Below are 23675 nucleotides of genomic sequence, written 5' to 3' on the forward strand. Positions count from 1 at the left end.
CCCCAAAAACTTTTTGGGGTTGCCTCTCGTCCCTCCGACGATGGCCCTGCCGACGCCGTTGTTCCTCTCTCCGTCGCCTCTCCACTGTCTCGCTCCATGGACGGCGATCCATCCCCTCCAGGATTTCCTCCCAAGTCCAGGACCCTTTTCCGTCCAACATCTCCTCCCATGTCCAGACCTTTGGAGCTGGGTCCTGTTGCCGCTTGACACGCTGCTTGGTCCTCTTATGGTGGGTTTTTCTGTCACGATCGTCTATAAAAGGAGCAGACCAATACGCAGCGCGTTGAGTGAACATGATGACTTTAATAAAGAAAGCACGTAACTACAAAACAAAAGACGATAGTGAAGTCCAACAGTGACAAAATACTGAACCTGGAACAAAAACCCACAAACACAAGGTGAAAACAGACAGTATAAATATGGCTCCCAATCAGAGATAACGAGCCGACAGCTGACACTCGTTACCTCCGATTGGGAGTCACTGACCAAACACGGAAACAAAACCAAAACCAAACACAACAAATGAACACACCCTATACCCAACACACCCAAATGAATACACCCTGGCTCAAACAACACAGTCCCGGAGCCAGAGCGTGACACACACACAAAGATAAGGGGGCAGAGGGAACACTTATACAGGTACTGATGAGGGGATATGAACTAGGTGTGTGTAATAAACAAGACAAAACAAATGGAATAAAGATATGAGGAGCATCAGTGGCTAGAATGCCGGTGACGACGAACGCCGAAGCCTGCCCGAACAAGGAGAGGAGGCAGCTTTGGAGGAAGTCGTGACAGGGATGAATACTTTTGCAAGGCACTGTACATGTAATGTGCAGCTGCTGTGACATGTAACTTGAATTAGTCTCAAATTGGCCCACTCCAATAAGATTTTTCAGTTTCTGCCCAAATGATTGTGTCCTTCCTGATTTGCACAATGATTGGGATTCAGCACCGAACTAAAAATAGCCCTGTATGAGAGGAGGCAGTGACAGACAGCAGATTCGCTCTCTCTCTCTCTCTCTCTCTCTCTCTCTCTCTCTCTCTCTCTCTCTCTCTCTCTCTCTCTCTCTCTCTCTCTCTCTCTCTCTCATTCCTCACAGGGAAAGCTCAGTCAGTCTCACAACCACTCATGTTTGCTCATTCAATCACTACATTAATTGTTGCCAGAAAAATGATAGATATGCCTGGCTGACTCTCTACCGACAAATTACAACCGACAAATTACAATGCCAAATACATTTCCTGACCTCAGTTATTTATTGAAGCATGCAAAATAGTGTTAATTAGAATTGAATGGCTGTTTGTCATAAGGAAGCACATGGGCACTGGGTTGGCGAGCGCTGCCTGTATACCTAACCGGGAGCCAGAAGCCAGGCTAGCTAGTAGAGAGAGAGAGAGAGAGAGAGAGAGAGAGAGAGAGAGAGAGAGAGAGAGAGAGAGAGAGAGAGAGAGAGAGAGAGAGAGAGAGAGAGAGAGAGAGAGAGAGAGAGAGAGAGAGAGAGAGAGAGAGAGAGAGAGAGAGAGAGAGAGAGAGAGAGAGAGAGAGAGAGAGAGAGAGAGAGAATATTTTATACAGTAGCAGTTCTTTGCAACAAACTACAGATGGGATAGACAAGGCTTTTTTAGTAACATTTTAGAGGAAGGGTTTTTATCAGTCCCATATTAGTCTCTCTCAAATATCTTCAAAATGACTTCAATATTGACCACAAATTCTGGTAGTTACTTACCGATATGGGAATATGCTTTAGAGTGATTTAAGCTGGTTGTTATCTCTTTTTGATTACTTCATCGCCTACATAAACACACTAATGCCACTCTTTTGGCTATTTATTTTGTTTAAAAACTACTTGAGCAGTCCCCCCCCCCCCTCTCATTATTGATGTGCGTCATCAGAGGACCATGTTGGAATCCTGGTCCTGTGCCATAATCCTGTGGCATATTTTACACTTCACATCCCCTCCTCCCCCATTAGCTGTGGCCATGAGGCATCATGCTAAAGCAGGAGAGGAGGCCTGATAACCTTCCTCCTCACTGAGCTCAATGCAAGGTCTGTTGTCAGAACTAAGTTATAGAGCAGACCCCTGCACCCTCTCTGCCCCTCAATGGGTTGTAATTTGTCAATGTAAAACTCACCACCACTGACCCTGCCTATGTCTGTAGTGAACCTCAGCACCAACGTATGTGACGTTGCTGGGTAGAGAGAAGTTGGGGCAGTATACTGTAGGTGTTGAGTGAGATGTTAAATCAAATGGCAGATTAAGCAGGTTACTATATAAAGACGTGTGCATTCTGCTGCCTTGTAAGGGTTGGTGTGAGGTGTGACCCAGGTCCGGTGTAGGATAGACAGTAGGTAGAGATGGTGAAACAAAGATCTTTACTGGTGGACCCAAAACCAGGATATAAAATAGCGGACTTGTCACGAAAAAATAAAGGAGGAGCAAATTGGTCTCCAAAAACAGGCTGACAGCAAACATACGAAATACTAACTACGACTGAAAACAACAATGAAACAGGGAGAACACTTCTCAAGTACATGTACATACAGTGGGGAAAAAAAGTATTTAGTCAGCCACCAATTGTGCAAGTTCTCCCACTTAAAAAGATGAGAAAGGCCTGTAATTTTCATCATAGGTACACGTCAACTATGACAGACAAAATGAGAATTTTTTTCTCCAGAAAATCACATTGTAGGATTTTTTATGAATTTATTTGCAAATTATGGTGGAAAATAAGTATTTGGTCACCTACAAACAAGCAAGATTTCTGGCTCTCACAGACCTGTAACTTCTTCTTTAAGAGGCTCCTCTGTCCTCCACTCGTTACCTGTATTAATGGCACCTGTTTGAACTTGTTATCAGTATAAAAGACACCTGTCCACAACCTCAAACAGTCACACTCCAAACTTCACTATGGCCAAGACCAAAGAGCTGTCAAAGGACACCAGAAACAAAATTGTAGACCTGCACCAGGCTGGGAAGACTGAATCTGCAATAGGTAAGCAGCTTGGTTTGAAGAAATCAACTGTGGGAGCAATTATTAGGAAATGGAAGACAAACAAGACCACTGATAATCTCCCTCGATCTGGGGCTCCACGCAAGATCTCACCCCGTGGGGTCAAAATGATCACAAGAACGGTGAGCAAAAATCCCAGAACCACACGGGGGGACCTAGTGAATGACCTGCAGAGAGTTGGGACCAAAGTAACAAAGCCTACCATCAGTAACACACTACGCCGCCAGGGACTCAAATCCTGCAGTGCCAGACGTGTCCCCCTGCTTAAGCCAGTACATGTCCAGGCCCGTCTGAAGTTTGCTAGAGTGCATTTGGATGATCCAGAAGAGGATTGGGAGAATGTCATATGGTCAGATGAAACCAAAATAGAATTTTTTGGTAAAAACTCAACTCATCGTGTTTGGAGGACAAAGAATGCTGAGTTGCATCCAAAGAACACCATACCTACTGTGAAGCATGGGGGTGGAAACATCATGCTTTGGGGCTGTTTTTCTGCAAAGGGACCAGGACGACTGATCCGTGTAAAGGAAAGAATGAATGGGGCCATGTATCGTGAGATTTTGAGTGAAAACCTCCTTCCATCAGCAAGGGCATTGAAGATGAAACGTGGCTGGGTCTTTCAGCATGACAATGACCCCAAACACACCGCCCGGGCAACGAAGGAGTGGCTTCGTAAGAAGCATTTCAAGGTCCTGGAGTGGCCAAGCCAGTCTCCAGATCTCAACCCCATAGAAAATCTTTGGAGGGAGTTGAAAGTCCGTGTTGCCCAGCGACAGCCCCAAAACATCACTGCTCTAGAGGAGATCTGCATGGAGGAATGGGCCAAAATACCAGCAACAGTGTGTGAAAACCTTGTGAAGACTTACAGAAAACGTTTGACCTGTGTCATTGCCAACAAAGGGTATATAACAAAGTATTGAGAAACTTTTGTTATTGACCAAATACTTATTTTCCACCATAATTTGCAAATAAATTCATTAAAAATCCTACAATGTGATTTTCTGGATTTTTTTTTCTCATTTTGTCTGTCATACTTGACATGTACCTATGATGAAAATTACAGGCCTCTCTCATCTTTTTAAGTGGGAGAACTTGCACAATTGGTGGCTGACTAAATACTTTTTTCCCCCACTGTATGTCTTACGATCAGACACTGATTAGTACTGTTTGGCCTCGAGAACTAGCAGAGAAAACAGAGCAAGGGAACACAGGGAAGTGAGGGCATAAATACACAGGTGAACAGGTAGATACAGGTGACACCAATAGGATAATGATTAGTCCAGACTGTGAGTGAGGAGGTGCCTAAGGTTGTCGGAGGATGACACCTAGTTGGTCGCTCCGGAACTGTGACCCCCTCTTGTAACACTGCCTGCCTGGAGCTGCAAAGCAAACTATTATTAAAACAAAAATATCTACATGGATGACGTCTTGGGGGTGTGTGGGAATTCCATGTGGAAGGTGATCATTGAGAGATTTAGCACATTTAGCACACTGAGCACATTCTCCTCCCCTGTTCCCCAGACGTCTCTTTTGCGCTATTTTTCTTTGGCTGTGGACATTTTTATTGTGTTAAAATGGGATTTAATACGTTAGAGGATATTAATGAGTATGTCCAATCCACAGAAGACCCTCTTCTTCTCTGGTTCTCCTCATTATTTACCTTTGTCCCGTCCACCCACGCCTGGTTGCAAGTCTGTCTCTGCTGTCTTGCCAACTCCTTATGGAATTGTCATGCCAATTGACAATTCCCCCCTCCACAAATCACAGTCACAAATCACAGTCAGGGCACCCTCATACAGAATGTTCGTTAGGTCGCAGCCAACGTCCTCATAACACAAAAACTGTCCAGTCGTGCTGATGAGTATAGAATGTTTGTATAAAACATTTGCCTGATGTTGTAGAAACGTTCCTAGAAAGCATTTTAATGTGTTATTTAAAGGTTCCCAGAATGTTTCATTAGGTTGTGGGAACAGTCTGGTGAGAACATTGTGGGGACATCACAAAAGATATGTTCCCAAAACACAAAAATATTATGTTTAAACTTAAACAAATATGCTATGAACGTCATAAAAGCAGACTTATTTAGAAATTGTGGAACATTGTGCAACATTGTGGGAATGTTCTGTGCAACCTTTGTGAATATCAATATGGTGACGGAGCTGCTTGAAGAGCCAGATCACAGTAAGGGCCCAGGACAGTGGAGAGACAAACAGAGAGAGATGGAGGACCAGGCAGAGGGTGAGCAGATTTCTTGAAGAGAGCTGCATTTTATTTTAAGGAGATTACTGTATGTTCCTGATTAATAGGGATTTACAGTATATCTATGGGTTCTGAGTAGCCCAGATGCAGAGGGTCCGGACATTATCCCTCAGGGGTGTTGGGTTTCCCCTCAAATAAATAAGCATTCTATATACAGGGTCAGTCAGTTCCAGTACCATATTTACAATGTGCAGGGATACTGGAGTGGTAGAGGTAGATATGTATAGGGGTAAGGTGACTAGGCATCAGGATATATGATAAACAGAGTAGCAGCAGCGTATATGATGATTGAATGTGAGTGGGTGTGTGGAGTCAGTATACATGTATATGCATATTATGTGTGTGTGAGCAAGTAATGAAGTGGGTGTTTGTGGGTGTGTTGGAGTGTCAGTGTGCTGAGTTTGTAGTGTCCTGTGAGTGTGCATAGGGACAGTGCAAAAATAAATACAAGGGTCCTGTCCTGAAAGGTGCTGGCCTACCCCTTAGGCTGTGGTTGAGCAATGCCTTGTAACACATCTGGTGTTCATGGACTATCCTATCCTCCATTTCATGACTCTAATTGAAAACTCCAAAGGTTGAGACACCCATCCCTCAATGAGATATTAATAGTGAAAACATTTGAACGGATGGTCCTGTAAGAAATGAAAAGCTCATTAATTCCTATATAGTGATGAGGAGAAGCAGAGCCGTAGGAGAGAGAGAAAGAGATGGAGAGAGTGAAAACAGTGGGGGCAGTGAAGGTGCCATGGTAATGGAAGCCATGAACTCAGCATTTCAACGTCCGGTATGGCACTCTGCAGATGCCTTTGGAAGTGGATAATGGAGGAAGGGATAGAGGGATGAATGGATTAAATGAGCTGAGATCAAACACAAGCAGCCTGGTGTTGTTGTGTTGTGGAGGAAAGGCTCTTAGATTCTCAGACACTGGTGTGTGGAGTCGGGAAAGCTCACACAACTCAATTAGGTGACATTTTTCTCTCTCCCATTGCAGTTTTCTGGAGGTTAGAGCAAGGGAACGATCTGCTTTGTCACTTTCACTTGTAATTGATCTTGTTTGAATTCAATAGTACTTAAAGGAAGAATCGTTGGTTGTCTGAAAGTCATTTATAATTTATAAACCTTTATCTGGCATTACATTATCTTAGAAGAATAGAGCTTGAGGGATCTCTCTAAATACTCCATCATTCTAGTCCTGAAGAATGTGAATTTGAGGAACTCACTGGCCTTCATACTTTTCACGTCATATCTGTGTAATACTAAAGATTGATTCAATATCTCAGGTATTGGGTGTTGTTGAGTGTTGTGAGGGACAGTAGCGCTACCTAGATATGGAGCCACCATCTTCAATGTTTCATGGTTCATAGAGAAGATGAGCTGGCTAACCTCTGAGCTCAATTGGTTTGCTTCAGAGCCTTACATTTCTTTATATGAGCCTCCTTACATTTCTCAATCTAGGGCTCTGGTTTGTTTGATTTGTGCTCTGTGACACTGGGGACCAATGGAGCCTCTCTGCCCAAGGCCCTAAAAGCCAATGCAATTGTTCTGCTGCCATTTATAGACAGACAATGCACTTGAAGCTGAAAGGAAAAAATATAGATTCACATAATTCATTTGTCCTTGAATACTCTGAATAATGACATGATGACGTACATAGCCGTTTCTCCTGACGTAGAAATTGATCTGTTTTTCTCTTTCTACCCCTCAGCCGCTTCCCGCAAGCACAGCGTCTCCCACTGGCGGATGCAGGACATTGCACAGGAGTCTGTTGACAGCTCAGATGAGGAGTTTTTCGATGCCAGAGGTTAGTTTCATTTTTTCCCTTGATAACACCCGAAGAGCTTAGTTCAACTCTCTCTCTTTCCTGTCTTTATTCCTCTCTCATCTTCCCCTTATCTCTCTTCCTTTGAGAGCACCCTGAAAAGTGCCATATCCCGTCACATGGGTCAGGTCGGGCTTATATGCCTGCCAGGCTGATATATCCACAGGCATCCTCACATGGGAGTAATTTTTTTTTTTACAGGTCTTTTGAACGGTGAACGGGGAAATCATTTGAAGCCAACTGTAATGTTAGAATCACCATTTATCAGGGAATTTGCATGCAGTTTGGGATGTGGTCAGGGGAGCTATTTAACGTGGGTCCATGATTGCTGTTTTGATTGATTGGAGAGAGATCTATCTCCAGGCTAGGAGAGAGGCTGATTGCTAATGCTAGACCCCCGGTGGGAAGATAGAGGCAAAGGAAGGTGACTCAGTTGTATAACAGTAAGGCTTGCTGATCACTGTTGAGTGGATTCCCTATGGGAACACCGTAGTAAAAGGTGTGTTGTTGCTCTTAACACCAGGCTTTCACACAGTAGGCTCATGGTGAGGCACATAGGGCTCTGGTCAAAATAGGGCTCTGGTCAAAAGTAGTGCACTATATAGAGAATAGGGTGCCATTTGAGATGCATCCATGGAACCTGAGGAAGATAAATCCTGTCCTGGATGTGACCCACAACCCTCTCTATACCTCATGTGGAAACGCTAGGGACAAATTTAATCAGTGCTTATGCCGGTAGAATAAAAAAAACTTCAAATTTCTTCTCCTTTTTCTTTTTTTTTCTAAAGCACAGAGGGTATTTCTATCAGTGATGTCATCCTGGCAGTCTCCATGCGCTGTGTCTCTAGTCTAAGAATAGCACTGTGATGAAGCAGATAATCATCATTAGAGGTGGTAGTTAAAAGTGTGAAAGATTATAAACGCTTTGTAGGGGAGAGGCTTTCCAGGTGAGGGAAATCCTCATGGAGCATAACACACACACATTAACACACACACACACACGGAGCACTGAGGCATCACATCAGTAGTATGGGCCATCGCCTGCATGTTGATATAACAGCCAGGGAAATGCATCATCATGCATGTCGTGTTTATGATCAATCATTTATATGGTTATATCTGTCGTTTAATGAATAGTGGTAGCATGATTCGGCAGGTTTAAGTTGGTTTGTTCCTATAAAGCAGAGGTGTCAAACTCATTTTAGCTCAGGGGCCACATGGAGGAAAATCTATTCCCAAGTGGGCCGGACCGGAAAAATCATGGTATATATATAACTTAAAAACAACAACTTCAGATTGTTTTCTTTGTTTTAATACGATCAACATACAACATAAAGCTGGAGCCTGAGGACAGTGTGTCCAAAATAGTACAAGCACAACATCACTATTAATCATAAAACACGTCAAGTTTATTTGAAAATTCTAAAGAAAAAGAACACACAAACACACAATGCCTCAGTGATTAACAGAACTGTTTCACAGATCACAGAACTATATCAGGGTGTCATTTCTCAGGCAGAAATGTAGATAAAAATAATGAAATCCTGTTCCCCAAACAAGTGCAAGAACCACAGAGTCAAGAATAGGTTAAATATACAAATAAAATAAAATCAATTAAAAACAATAGCACATCAACATAAAAACATATAAACATAAATCTGAAAGCGTTGCTCAAACTCCCGTAACAGTCCAGTTATTTTATCTTTGAACCGCTTCATGTCTGCCACATGTTGGGTCGCGCACACATTTTTCAGACAGGGGAAGTGAGCTGCATCACCACCGGCAAGTTGCGTCTCCCACAATGACAGCTTCAACTTGAAAGAACGTATGCTGTCATAATACTGCGTGACAACTTTGTTGCGCCCTTGCAGCTGTTTGTTCAAGTTATTCAGGTGCTCTGTAACATCCACCATAAATGCAAGGTCCGGCATCCATTCTGCGGAATGAAATTCTAACACTGGTTTGCCCTTTTCTTCCATGAACTGTTCAATTTCTTCTCGTAAATCAAAGAAACGCCTCAGCACAGCACCTCGGCTTAACCATCTTACCTCAGTGTGGTATGGCAGGCCATAGATGTGGTCTTTCTCTCTGAGAAGGCTGTCAAACTGACGGTGATTCAGGCTTCTGGATCGGATGAAATTAACAGTTTGGATGACCACCTTCATGACGTTATCCATCTTTAATGACTTGCAACACAAAGCCTCCTGGTGCAAAATACAGTGAAAAGTCAAAAAATCACGTCCTCCATTTGCAGATTGCACTTTCTCTCTGAACTTTGTCACAACGCCTGCTTTTTTCCCGATCATTGAGGGCGCACCATCTGTAGCCAGGCTGACAGCGCGGGACCAGTCCACTCCGACCCTGTCCAGCGCGCCGACGAGTGCGGTAAAAATATCAGCTGCTGTCGTTGTATCTGTCATCGGCACCAACTCCACGAACTCCTCGGTGACGGTCAATGTGTCATCAACTCCGCGGATGAAAAAATGGCCAGTTGTGCAACATCTGTAATGTCCGTGCTTTCAACCGAAAACGCAATAAATGACTTTACTTTTTGCTTCAACTGGCTGTCCAAATCCACTGAAAGATCGGAAATCCTGTCTGCAACTGTGTTTCTTGTCAGGCTGATATTTGCAAAAGCCTGCTGCTTTTCAGGGCACACAATCTCCGCTGCCTTCATCATGCATGTTCACCCTCACTAAATGGTTTTGAAGCCACTGCGATTTCATTAGCAATGAGGTAGCTAGCTTTCACTGCAGCGTCACTGATGTCTCGGCTGTGAGTAAACACAGACTGCTGTTTCTTCAGACCCGCCAACAGTTCATTCACCTTCTCTCATCTCCGCTGTCCTTGAAAGTTGTCATATTTGTCGGCATGAAGACTCACATAGTGGCGACGAAGGTTATATTCTTTCAGCACTGCAACATGCTCTGAACACACCAAACATACAGCTTTCCCATTCAATTCCGTGATTAAATGGGATGACCATTTTTCTTGGAACACTCTGCACTCTGCGTCCACTTTTCTCTTTTTTGACAGAGACATATTGGGGCAATGAGGGTGCCAAAGCACATAATGTTAAAAGTAGAAGCCGTAATAAATATCGCGGGCAAAACAAAGTAGCTCATTGGCTGCACGTGCTTGACCTACTTGCTCTGCCCCGGTATAAACAGTTTGCTTGCTTAACACAATTGCTATTGCGCCATCCAGTGGACGCAATTGGAACAGCAGTTTATTTTATTGAAAAATTGCAGCGCATTTTTATACTTAAAAAATAAAAATAAAATTATTATTATTTATTTTTTTAATCATCTCGCGGGCCGGATTAAACCCGTTTGCGGGCCTAATCCGGCCCGCGGGCCGTACGTTTGACACCCCTGCTATAAAGGATTCTATGTTCCCAGGGAGAATAGATAAGCCATCACGCCCACTGGGGTAACTGAAAATGTTAATCACACAGATTATTTGTTTCAAGCGCTTTTCATTTGGAGAGATGGATAAGGGAGATAACGTCAAACCAATTATACAGTATCTTAACACATTTCATCCAAATGTATTATTAACCCAGTCAAATTTCTGGCATCTTGTGTAACACAATGACCAAAATAGCAGCACATTATTCGAATAAACACTTCAGATTTATCTAGCCTCAACATAGTTCTACTTCTCCTGGTGGACACTGCATAGCTTGCCTCAGTGACAGAGAACAGAGACCATATCTCACTCCTAGTCTTCCTCTCTCTTCTCCCCTGCTGAGAGTGGAAGTTTTAGTAAATGCCAGTGGTTGCAGAAACAAATGTTAAGTCTCTGCTTGTACCTACGTCACATGTTTGTGTTGACTGGTAATGTGATTAATGGCCTGCTTATTTATACTGATTTTTCACATTTTTGTGCATGTGTGCGTGTGTGCGTCTGTGAAGGCCTATGTGTGTGTCTGTGTGGTTGTTTGTGCGTGTGTGTGTTTATGTGTGTGGGTGTCTGTGTATATATGTGTGTGTGTGTATATGTGTGTGTTTCTATGAGTGTGTGTATGTCTATGTGTGTGTGTGTGTGTGTGTGTCTATGTGTCTGTGTGTGTGTGTGTCTATGTGTATGTATATGTGTGTGTGTGTTTGTGTCTGTGTGTCTATGTGTGTGTGTGTGTGTCTGTGTGTGTGTGTTTGTTTGTATCTGTGTTTGTGTGTCTATGTGTGTATGTGTGTGTGTCTGTGTGTGTTTGTGTGTGTGTCTGTGTGTGTTTGTGTGTGTTATCACCTAAGCAGTGTGAATTCACCCTGAGTAATTAAACAAAATTCGCTGACAAACCATGAACAAGTCTGACTGACAATAATGAATAGTGCACTGGAGTATGCAGCTTGTATACATGCACATATACACATTTATACACACCCACACACATCTCCACACATAGACAGACACACACACATCTCCACACATATTTAGTTGTCATGTATGAGGCTTGCTGTGCATCCCTTATCACTGTGCTGTCACACAGAGCAGAGCTGACTGCAAAATATATTACATCTGACTGGCAGAGTCACCAGAGGAAAGATAGCATGTGGCCTATAAAGTGTAACAGATTTACCCTGGCACCCCCATATCTCTCCTGCACACTATTTCTCACTGCAGCATGAAATACCCATGCTTAGAGAGACGCTTAATTACTGCATAACATGAAGAGTAAACAGTGGGAAGAGGGAAGGGGGAGGCTCCATTTGCAAGATGTCACGATCGTCGGTGAGAGAGGAGGACCAAGGCGCAGCGTTGAATGCGAACATATTTATTTATATAATGATCACACGATCAAAAACAACAAAACGATGACGTGACAGTCAATGGTCAAACACAAACCAACAAGAAACCACAATGAATGAATGCCTAACGGCTACCTAAGTATGACTCCCAATCAGAGACAACGAGCTACAGCCGTCTCTGATTGGGAGCCACCCTGGCCAACATAGATATACAACAACTAGAACCAACACACATGAAAACTCACACCCTGGCTCAACATACTAGAGTCCCCAGAGCCAGGGCGTGACAGTACCCCCCCCTAAAGGCGCGGACTCCGACCGCGCCAACCAAATACCACAGGGGAGGGACCGGGTGGGCACTCCGCCTTGGCAGCGGATCCGGCTCCGGGCATGATCCCCACTCGCTCTCTAACCCCCCAAGGTACCCCTGGTCCGGTCTGGCCCTGCTGACCGGAGCTGGACTTCACACTGGTGGAGCGGATTGCTCTAGCTCCGGCGTGAAGCAGCTGACCCGTGCTAAACCAGGCACCAGTGGAACAGGCACGGGCTGTGCCGGACTAACGACGCACACCACTGGCTTGGTGTGGGGAGCAGGAACGGCCCGAGCCGGGCTGACGAAACGCACCCCTGACTTGGTGCGGGGAGCAGGAGCGGGCCGAACCGGGCTGACGAAACGCACCACTGACTTGGTTGCGGGGAGCAGGAACGGGCCGAGCCGGGCTGACGAAGCGCACCACTGACTTGGTGCGGGGAGCAGGAACGGGCCGAGCCGGGCTGACGAAGCGCACCACTGACTTGGTGCGGGGAGCAGGAACGGGCCGAGCCGGGCTGACGAAGCGCACCACTGACTTGGTGCGGGGAGCAGGAACGGGCCGAGCCGGGCTGACGAAGCGCACCACTGACTTGGTGCGGGGAGCAGGAACGGGCCGAGCCGGGCTGACGAAGCGCACCACTGACTTGGTGCGGGGAGCAGGAACGGGCCGAGCCGGGCTGACGAAGCGCACCACTGACTTGGTGCGGGGAGCAGGAACGGGCCGAGCCGGGCTGACGACGCGCATCATTGGCCTGGTGCGGGGAGCAGGAACAGGCCGGACCGTACTGGGGACACACACCACTGGTCCTACGCAGGGATCTGGAATGGGCCGGACCGGACTGGTAACACACCCCAGTACCTCTCGCCGTGCCTCTACACCTTCCATCCCCTCTTCGACCAGTGGCCCCCGTAACCTGGCGGCCTCCTCTGCCAACCCGCTGGGCCGCTCTGCCGCAGTCTCCTGCTGGCCCGTCGTCCACGGCATTAGCCCCCCCCTAAAAAGTTTCTGGGCGTCTCTCCTACCCGTGGACCAGGTCTCCATGTCCCTCGCCAGCCTTTCGCCCTTCTGCTTCCATGTCAAGCCCTTCTCTTCCTCACCCGGCTTGACCCAGTCGAGGAGGCGAAGGAGATCTGCTAGAGATCTCCCTGGCGATGGCTCCTGGACACGCTGCTTGGTCCAGTCTTGGTGGTTTCTTCTGTCACGATCGTCGGTGAGAGAGGAGGACCAAGGCGCAGCGTTGAATGCGAACATATTTATTTATATAATGATCACACGATCAAAAACAACAAAACGATGACGTGACAGTCAATGGTCAAACACAAACCAACACGAACAAGAAACCACAATGAATGAATGCCTAACGGCTACCTAAGTATGACTCCCAATCAGAGACAACGAGCTACAGCCGTCTCTGATTGGGAGCCACCCTGGCCAACTTAGATATACAACAACTAGAACCAACACACATGAAAACTCACACCCTGGCTCAACATACTAGAGTCCCCAGAGCCAGGGCGTGACACAAGATGGCAGCAGATAAAATGGACCAATATGTATTTTGAAGCAATTTTCTCTCTTATTATGGGGGTCCATTCTTTCAGTGACACAGTGTTTAATATTGTCACCATGGGAAGTATAAAAGGTTTTGAACAAAGCTCCACAGCTAAACAGACAAGCTTACACTGCATTATTCAAATGTGTTGTACCGCGTTGTGTTGTGTCCCTTCCCTTCTGCAAACAGAATGAGTATGATGTTATTGTTGTTGCAGAATGAAATGGCAATACTCAGCTACCTGCATGTTTCCACATCAATCTTTCATGAGACACATTTCTCATTCATATGTAATTAGGGGTTTCTGGCCCACCACACCACAGGGGATTTAAATTAAAAGTCCAGATGTTAGCGCCCGCTCTCAGCTGAATTGGGGAAAGTGCCAGCCAGTTGTTCTCTGAGGCTTTTCATCTCTGGATGTCATTAAAGTATTTTGATTGGTCTGTGCTTTGCAGGATTGCGGCTCACCAATCACGCCTCATCCGGTAGTCTTTGATTGATGCATAATATTGGAATAGCTTTGTGGCCACCCGCCTGGTGTTTTTGAAGCATTAAAGTGTGGTAGGAAAAACCTTGGAGAAACCTTTCAAGCTTACATGAAAGCTTCCTTATCTCAATCAATGAAAAAATGAAACCTCTTACACAGAAAACAATTTTGAAACATATTTTATGTTCATAACAGCGTTATCAGTGTAGTATATTCATGAAAATATTAAGAGGGAGACAGGATGACACTTTTTTTTGGGATTGTTAATAAAATCTCGTGATCTCCTGGATAATGTAGACTTGGTCCTGCAGAGAAGCCCTCGTGGGGATGGGATCTTTAAAAAAAGAAACCAGAGCAAGCTAATAGTACTACTTTGAGAGAGGGAGAGAGAGAGAGAAATGGGGGAAGAGAACGTTTGAGAGAGAAATGAAGAGGGAGAGAGGGATTGAGTGAGTAAGAGAGCGAGAGTGGGAGTGTACTGTATTATACCACTCAAGTCATCACGATCAGCTCTTGGGAGTTGTATTTATTTCAGATTAATGCCGTCACTCACGCCATAAACCTCCAGGCCAGTAAAACCATGATCTTGTATTTAACTAGGCAAGTCTGTTAAGAACAAATTCTTATTTACAATGACGGCCTACCCCGGTCAAACCTGGACCAATTGTGCGCCATCCTATGGGACTCCCAATCATTAAGGCCGCATTGTGATACAGCCTGGAATCGAACCAGGGTCGGTCGTGACACCTCTAGCACTGAGATGCAGTGCCTTAGACCGCTGCGCCACTCGAGAGACAGTATTAAACTGTCCGAAATATCATCTCTGATATGCTAAAGAGATGACCCATAGGCTATGTCCAAAATGGAACCCTATTCACTATATAGTACACTACTTTTGACCATAACGAGGATGAGTGGCTGTTTGGAGGATGAGAGTCCCATGAGTTGAATGGTTTCAGTGTGGAAGACTCCAATCTAGAGGGTGACGCTCTGTGTCAGGTGCGTAATGAAGCCTGAGCCCAATGGCTGCCCGTCCAGGGTGTTAATCCTTAAGGGAGGGGTGACAGGTGTTAGATCAATGTCAAGCTCTTGTACTAGCTGGTGGTTGATAAAAATTACCTGCTGCTCCCAAATCTATCAAGCCTTCTACGTACTTAGTAACACCCTTCACGGTTATCAATACTGGGATGGAGAATTGCTTCTGGGAGATATTTAGCAAAAAGGACACGCCTACCTGCATGGCAGCGGAGGGACCCTTCTCATCTTTCCATGGGGGGCGAACAGGGCAATGGCTGAGTAGATGATCTTTCCCTCCGCAGTATAGGCAGAGCCCTTCTTGAATCCGCCTTTGACGTTCGATACGCGGGAGAGGAGCATGACCCAACTGCATGGGCTCTGGAAGACTCGGACGGGATGACAGAATCATGGAAAGATACGTTTTCGGGTTCCTGGGTGGCAGAGTTCTTCGCGGTCGGCGATGAGGTGGTCGATGGAGATGGACATACGTATGTATTGATTTAAATCCTGAAGGTCACCTCTACAGGCCAGCTCCGCCTGAAGTTCCCTGTTGAGCCCTCTTCGGTAGACGTTAAGTAAAGCAGCCTCACTCCATCCACTCCCTGCAGCCATGGTGCGGAACTCGAGGGCATACTCGGGAGCTGAATTGTGTCCTTGTTGAAGTTCTATGAGGAGGTCTCCTATAGGACGATCGGAAGGAGCGTGATCAGATACCTCTTTGAAGAGGGTGTGGAAATGGGTCTCGGATCAGAGTTCTGTGCTGTTGGCAGTCCATATGGCGGCGGCCCAATCCAGGGCTTTGCCTGTGAGTAGAGACACAACAAAATCCACCCTGCTCTGGTCGGTGGCAAAGTTAGTTAATTTATTTATTTATTTCACCTTTAATTTAACCAGGTAAGCCAGTTGAGAACAAGTTCTCATTTACAACTGCGACCTGGCCAAGATAAAGCAAAGCAGTGCGATTAAAAACAACAACAACAGTTACATATGGGGTAAAAAAACATAAAGTCAAAAAATACAACAGAAAATATATATACAGTGTGTGCTAATGTAGCAAGTAATGGAGGTAAGGCAATAAATAGGCTATAGTGCAAAATAATTACAATTATTAACACTGGAATGCTAGATGTGCAAGAGATTATGTGCAAATAGAGATACTGGGGTGCAAAAGAGCAAAATAACAATATAGGGATGAGGTAGTTGGGTGGGCTAATTTCAGATGGGCTGTGTACAGGTGCAGTGATCGGTAAGGTGCTCTGACAACTGATGCTTAAAGTTAGTGAGGGAGATAAGAGTCTCCAGCTTCAGAGATTTTTGCAATTCGTTCCAGTCATTGGCAGCAGAGTACTGGAAGGAATGGCGGCCAAAGGAGGTGTTGGCTTTGGGGAGGACCAGTGAGATATACCTGCTGGAGCACAGACTACGGGTGGGTGCTGCTATGGTGACCAATGAGCTAAGATAAGGCAGGGATTTGCCTAGCAGTGATTTATAGATGGCCTAGAGCCAGTGGGTTTGACGACGAACATGTAGTGAGGACCAGCCAACAAGAGCGTACAGGTCACAGTGGTGGGTAGTGTATGGGGCTTTGGAGACAAAACGGATGGCACTGTGATAGACTACATCCAATTTGCTGAGTAGAGTGTTGGAGGCTATTTTGTAAATGACATCGCTGAAGTCAAGGATCGGTAGGATAGTCAGTTTTACGAGGGCATGTTTGGCAGCATGAGTGAAGGAGGCTTTGTTGCGAAATAGGAAGCCGATTCTAGATTTAACTTTGGATTGGAGATTCTTAACGTGAGTCTGGAAGGAGAGTTTACAGTCTAACCAGACACCTAGGTATTTGTAGTTGTCCACATGCTCTAGGTCAGACCCGTCGAGAGTAGTGATTCTAGTCCGGTGGGCGGGTGCCAGCAGCGTTCGATTGAAGAGCATGCATTTAGTTTTACTAGTGTTTAAGAGCAGTTGGAGGCTACTGAAGGAGTGTTGTATGGCATTGAAGCTCGTTTGGAGGTTTGTTAACACAGTGTCCAATGAAGGGCCAGATGTATACAAAATGGTGTCGTCTGCGTAGAGGTGGATCTGAGAGTCACCAGCAGCAAGAGCGACATCATTGATATACACAGAGAAAAGAGTCGGCCCAAGAATTGAACCATGTGGCACCCCCATAGAGACTGCCATAGGTCCAGACAACAGGCCCTCCGATTTGACACATTGAACTCTATCTGAGAAGTAGTTGGTGAACCAGGCGAGGCAGTCATTTGAGAAACCAAGGCTATTTAGTATGCCAATAAGAATGCGGTGGTTGACAGAGTCGAAAGCCTTGGCCAGGTCGATGAAGACGGCTGCACAGTACTGTCTATTATCGATCGCGGTTATAATATCGTTTAGGACCTTGAGCGTGGCTGAAGTGCACCCATGACCAGCTCGGAAACCGGATTGCATAGCGGAGAAGGTACGGTGGGATTCGAAATGGTCGGTGATCTGTTTGTTAACTTGGCTTTCAAATACTTTCGAAAGGCAGGGCAGGATGGATATAGGTCTGTAACAGTTTGGATCTAGAGTGTCACCCCCTTTGAAGAGGGGGATGACCGCGGCAGCTTTCCAATCTCTGGGGATCTCAGACGTTGCGAAAGAGAGGTTGAACAGGCTAGTAATAGGGGTTGCGACAATTTATTGGGGTTGTGCTCAATGTATTTGCTGCATTGCATCAGAAATCGCTGACATTTCCCAGGTGAACCGTCATATTTTCCCGGCATGGATATGAATGAACGACGGCTATGGGATACGATACCTGGCATCGGAGGAGTAGGGATAGGCTTGCGGAGAAGATGGCAGATTTCCTCCATACGCTCCTCTTGCTGGGTTAGGCGCCGCTGTAGCTCCGCTGTAGCTCCGCTGAATCCATTCCGTATTTTTTTTGGTAAGGTATTCTGTAATGAATACTCAGGGAGAAAAAGGTGTAGATTCACACGCAGAGCGTGGCAGTTGTTTATTTCGCCTTCGCAGAAGGCAGGAATCATGGTCACAGGCAGGCAATGGTCATATACAGGTAGGCAAACAGGCAGGTGAAGCAAAACTAGGACTGAAGACTATAAATGGTTCTCACAAACGAGCTAGGAAAAGGCTTAGTAGAGTCAAAACGAACAATACCTCACAAGGCACAAACAGAATGAACTGAACTAAATAAGGAGCTGATGAGACCAGGTGAGTAACTAACACAGGTAACCTCCCGAGTGGCGCAGTGGTCTAAGGCACTGCATCGCAGTGCTAGCTGTGCCACTAGAGATCCTGGTTCGAATCCAGGCTCTGCTGTAGCCGGCCGCAACCGGGAGACCAATGGGGCGGCGCACAATTGGCCCAGGGTAGGGGAGGGAATGGCCGGCAGGGAGGTAGCTCAGTTGTTAGAGCATGGCGTTTGCAACGCCAGGGTTGTGGGTTCGATTCCCACGGGGGGCCAGTATGAAAATAAAAAAGAATAATGTATGCACTAACTGTAAATCGCTCTGGATAAGAGCGTCTGCTAAATGACGTTAATATAAAAATCCATGAACAAAAATGAAAGACAGGGCTACGTTCAAGAACACAAGGTGAACTAAGAAAATAAATACAGAACCTTACAGCAGCTTTGATAGGACATAGCATGAATTTTTATAATAACAGTGTGTTAGATTATGTCAAACCAAGATAGTGTAAATCAACTTGTCCTATGATATACATCAATTATTATGGGGCTGTCTCATTTGCTGTACCTTCAATAGGATATGGATTCTCCCAGGTAATGCTTTGCCTCTGCATGGCTGTGTCTGCCACTGTTGTGGCTTAACGTGCTGTTCATGCTCACTAGGTCTCACTTCATCCCTTTAAAGTATCTAAAGGAATCAACAAAGGCTCAGAGGCTCTGTGCTTGGCTCTCAGCTTTATGGAGATGGATTGGAGTAATAGACTTCACTCTGATCGATAGAGAGATGCACCCTTTTCACCCTTTGCACACCAGACAGCTTCTATCTCCATACAACCCCCGCCCCTTTTACCAATGACTCCTGTATATTTCACAAGCCATGAAAATCTCCCATCATTCTGAATGAGTGCTCTCCATTCCAGGCCCATGCAGGCAAGCCTATGCCAGCTCAACTATCACCATGCTTATTGACGTTGTGCTGTTGACAAATTTCTTCTGTGTTAATCCTGATTTGTTATCTGATGACATGAATTTGAAAAATGAGTTGAATTTGTTGGAGTGAGCCTTATTCAGATCATATTTACTGTTGGGTTTAAGCTGCTCCCCTGATTTAAAGTGGTAATAAATGGCTGCTGGAGACAGATTGCTTTTCCCATTATCGCAGGCCACCACCACAGCCACTCATTGTAGACCCATTTACTAATTTATTACCATGGCACTGTACACAAACACTTCTTGTACTTTAAAATAAATGTGGCTGGAATTTGTCAGAATATATTGTAACAGCATTGGTGAAGGGAAGCTTGGGCTTTCAGAATGTATCTTGCTGTATTTACTTGAAATTTAAATACAGCCAACAGGCACCATGCCACTGGTTTTCCATGTAATTCTTTGTTTTCTCGTGACCCATGCTATGGTAGTTACTGACTGGAGTCACACATTGCTGAAAATGGAAAACAAGCGTAAGCAAGCTAGACCGGTGCTACACTGAGGCTCACACTCCCTGATTGGAACATTCTATTTAAAACTCCTTACCTACCTCACATGCTGTTTACACATTTACCTAGTAGTGCAGTGTAGCCTGCTATTAGAGAGGGCAGCCATTTGGTCTCTCGTGTGTTTAGATTGGATCCAACAGGGAAATAGGTTTTTCAGCCTGCATAGTGATTTGGCTGACTGTCCTCACTTCCAATCTTTCACGTCTCATATCTCTCTCCTGCTTGACAAGCATGCCTTTAAAGTGGGATAAAAAAATATGAATTGTGGATGTCAAATAGATGTGCCCTGAGTACACACGGTGTCATCTGTAGAAAGATATGTTTTTATCAGGATCCATTCCTCATGTTAGTCCCATGTTTCATGAGCTGAAATAAAAGATCCCAGAAATTTTCCATACGCACAAAAAGCTTATTTCTCTCAAATTTTGTGCACAAATTTGTTTACATCCCTGTTAGTGAGCATTTCTTATTTGCCAAGATAACCCATCCACCTGACAGGTGTGGCATATTAAGAAGCTGATTAAACAGCATGATCATTACACATGTGCACCTTGTGCTGGGGACAATAACAGGCCACTCTAAAATGTGCAGTTTTGACACACAACACAATGCCACAGATAACTCAGGTTTTGAGGGAGCGTGCAATTGGCATGCTGACTGCAGGAATGTCCACCATAGCTGTTGCCAGATAATTTAATGTTCATTTCTCTACCATGAGCTGCCCCCAACGTTGTTTTAGAGAATTTGACAGTATGTCCAACCGGCCCCACAACCGCAGACCACGTGTAACCACGCCAGCCCAGGACCTCTACATCTGGCTTCTTCACCTGCGGGAATGTCTGAGACCAGCCACCCGGACAGCTGATGAAACCGAAGAGTATTTCTGTATGTAATAAAGCCCTTTTGTGGGGAAAGACTCATTATAATTGGCTGGGCCTTGCTCCCCAGTGGGTGGGCCTATGCCCTCCCAGGCCCACCCATGGCTGCGCCCCTGCCCAGTCATGTGAAAGACATTGATTAGAGACTAATGAATTTATTTCAATTTACTGATTTCCTTATATGAACTGTAACTCAGTAAAATCATTGACGTTGTTGCATGTTGCGTTTATATTTTTGTTCAGCTGTCACGCCCTGGTTCTGGGGACTCTTAAATGTTGAGCCAGGGTGTGGATTTGCTTTGTTTAGTTTTTCTATGTTTTCGTTCTAGATCGTTTAGATCTATGTTGGCCAGGGTGGTTCCCAATCAGAGGCAGCTGTAGCTCGTTGTCTCTGAATGGGGACCATAATTAGGCAGCCTGTGTTGCACTAGTATTTGTGGGATCTTGTTCCGTAAGGTTTGTTTTGTATTAACCTAGGACTTCACGTATCGTTTGGTTTGTTGTTTTGTTCGTGTGGTGTACTACAAATAAAATGTACGCTTATCACGCTGCGCCTTGGTCCGTGTCTTCAGTCGACGATCGTGACAGAAGATCCCACCATAAGAGGACCAAGCAGCGTGCCCAGGAGGAGAAGATGGCGATGTCCCAGGTGGGCAAATGGTGGTCTTGGGAGGAGATATTCGCGGGCAAAGGGCCATGATCAAAGTTGAATGCCCAGGCAGGAGAGGAGACTGTGGAGGCACGCTACAGAGACGAGCAGCGACAACGCAGAGGGTACCGGCCGAGGAGGAAGCCCGAGAGACAGCCCCAATAAAAACATTTGGGGGGGCTAAAAGGGTGGTTGGCGGAGCCTAGAGGTAGAGCAGAGCCAACTCCCCGTACTCAGGCTAGGAAGTACCCCTCCTTGGTCCCGGATATCCTGCGCCAGTGCCACGTGCTGTAGCGCCAGTACGAGTGCACAGCCCTGTACGTCCTGTGCTGATGCCTCACACATATTGTGCGGAAATAGGCATTCAGCCAGGACGGGTTGTGTCAGCTCTCCGCTCCAGACCTCCAGTCCGCCTCCACAGTCTGGCCCGGCCCGTTCCAGCTCCCCGCACCAAGCCAATGGTGCGTGTTCCCAGTCCAGCCCGGCCTGTTCCTGCTCCCCGCACCAAGCCAGTGGTGCGCGTCGCCAGCCCGGTCCGGCCTGTTCCTGCCCCTCGCACCAAGCCAGTGGTGCGTGTCGCCAGCCCGGTCCGGCCTGTTCCTGTCCCACGCACCAAGCCAATGGTGCGCGTCGCCAGCCCGATCCGGCCTGTTCCTGCCCCTCGCACCAAACCAGTGGTGCGCGTCGCCAGCCCGGTCCGGCCTGTTCCTGTCCCTCGCACCAAGCCTGTGGTGCGCGTCGCCAGCCCGGTCCGGCCTGTTCCTGCCCCTCGCACCAAACCAGTGGTGCGCGTCGCCAGCCCGGTCCGGCCTGTTCCTGTCCCTCGCACCAAGCCTGTGGTGCGCTTCGCCAGCCCGGTCCGGCCTGTTCCTGCTCCCCGCACCAAGCCAGTGGTGCGCGTCGTCAGCCCGGTCCGGCCCGTTCCTGCTCCCCGCACCAAGCCAGTGGTGCGCGTCGTCAGCCCGGTCCGGTGTTGCACTAGTATTTGTGGGATCTTGTTCCGTAAGGTTTGTTTTGTATTAACCTAGGACTTCACGTATCGTTTGGTTTGTTGTTTTGTTCGTGTGGTGTACTACAAATAAAATGTACGCTTATCACGCTGCGCCTTGGTCCGTGTCTTCAGTCGACGATCGTGACATCAGCATATATTCTTCCATTATGAATGTCTTCTCTGTTGCTCCAGGCTTTGTCACAGCAGGTGTAGGCTAAGGTGGTTTTTGCTATGTTTTAAACAGATGAATACTTTTGCAATGTCTTACAGCCTTGGTCTTGTAAATAGTCTGCTGTGTTCTCCACACTATATTTTGTGCTGCAAAGACTCACTTGACATTGAGTAATTCATTGTGTTGTGGATGTAAGGGAAACTTATCCAGAACGCTGCAGCCCGTCTGGTGTTCAATCTTCCCAAGTTCTCTCATGTCACCCCGCTCCTCCGCACACTCCACTGGCTTCCAGTTGGAGCTCGCATCTACTACAAAACTATGGTGCTTGCCTACAGAGCTGTGAGGGGAACGGCACCTCCTTACCTCATCAGACCCTACACCAGGGGCGGCCTGTTCAATAGGGCGATATGGGCGACGCACTGCCAAACGGGAAAAGGAAGGGATTTTTTTTCTAATCAATTATATCACGGCAACAGTAGTTATCAGTGTTGTAATCTATACGTCTGATCTGCCACAGTGCCACACTGCCACTAAATGTCGAATCAGGCTAAAGTCGTGCTTCAAATGCCCCCCCCCCCCCCTTTTGGGGCGATTTCAGTCAGGTTGAAAATCGCCCAGAAGTCTGTCATAGACTCCCATGTAAAATCTATTTTTTTCAAATTTCAGAGCCTTCAATACAATCTCAATGGGTGTCTGTGGGCTTGCACTTACGCGCTTTCGTCATACGTTACGTAACCATGAACGTAACTGAGAAAAGAGTGGATTGTTTGAAAGAAGTTCCTTTTTGTCGGCGAACAAATGAAGATAAATTGGCAACGAAACAATTAGGACCTCCCAGACCAAATTTAATAATTCAACAGGTTTCTACTAAAGGCGGAAAGTCCTACACCCGAGGATTTTCCAAAAATTGGTACGAACGAAAAAAGACATTGCCACTCACTCAACTGGATGACGAGGGATACAGGCTAGCTGTCCGCCGCCACAACGATGAGGTTAGTGTTGATAATCACAAGTTTACTGGAGAACCAACTGAGACCAAGTAGAGACTTTGGACAGGGTGGATATGGTGTAATAAAGGCAGTTTATTCAGA

General features: G+C 46.1%; 1 protein-coding gene across 1 annotated transcript in view; it reads left to right on the top strand.

The window, feature by feature from the left end:
• Positions 1–23675, top strand: part of LOC311102158 (membrane-associated phosphatidylinositol transfer protein 3-like) — a 164463-nt gene that overhangs the window by 35238 nt on the left and 105550 nt on the right. The window contains exon 2 of the mRNA XM_084143397.1: positions 6983–7078. Within this exon, the coding sequence (XP_083999523.1) occupies positions 6983–7078 (96 nt within the window). The remainder of the gene's footprint in view (positions 1–6982; positions 7079–23675) is intronic.

This window comes from Coregonus lavaretus (genome assembly GCF_964263955.1).
Source record: "Coregonus lavaretus genome assembly, chromosome: 26".
NCBI classification, from domain to species: Eukaryota; Metazoa; Chordata; class Actinopteri; order Salmoniformes; family Salmonidae; genus Coregonus; species Coregonus lavaretus.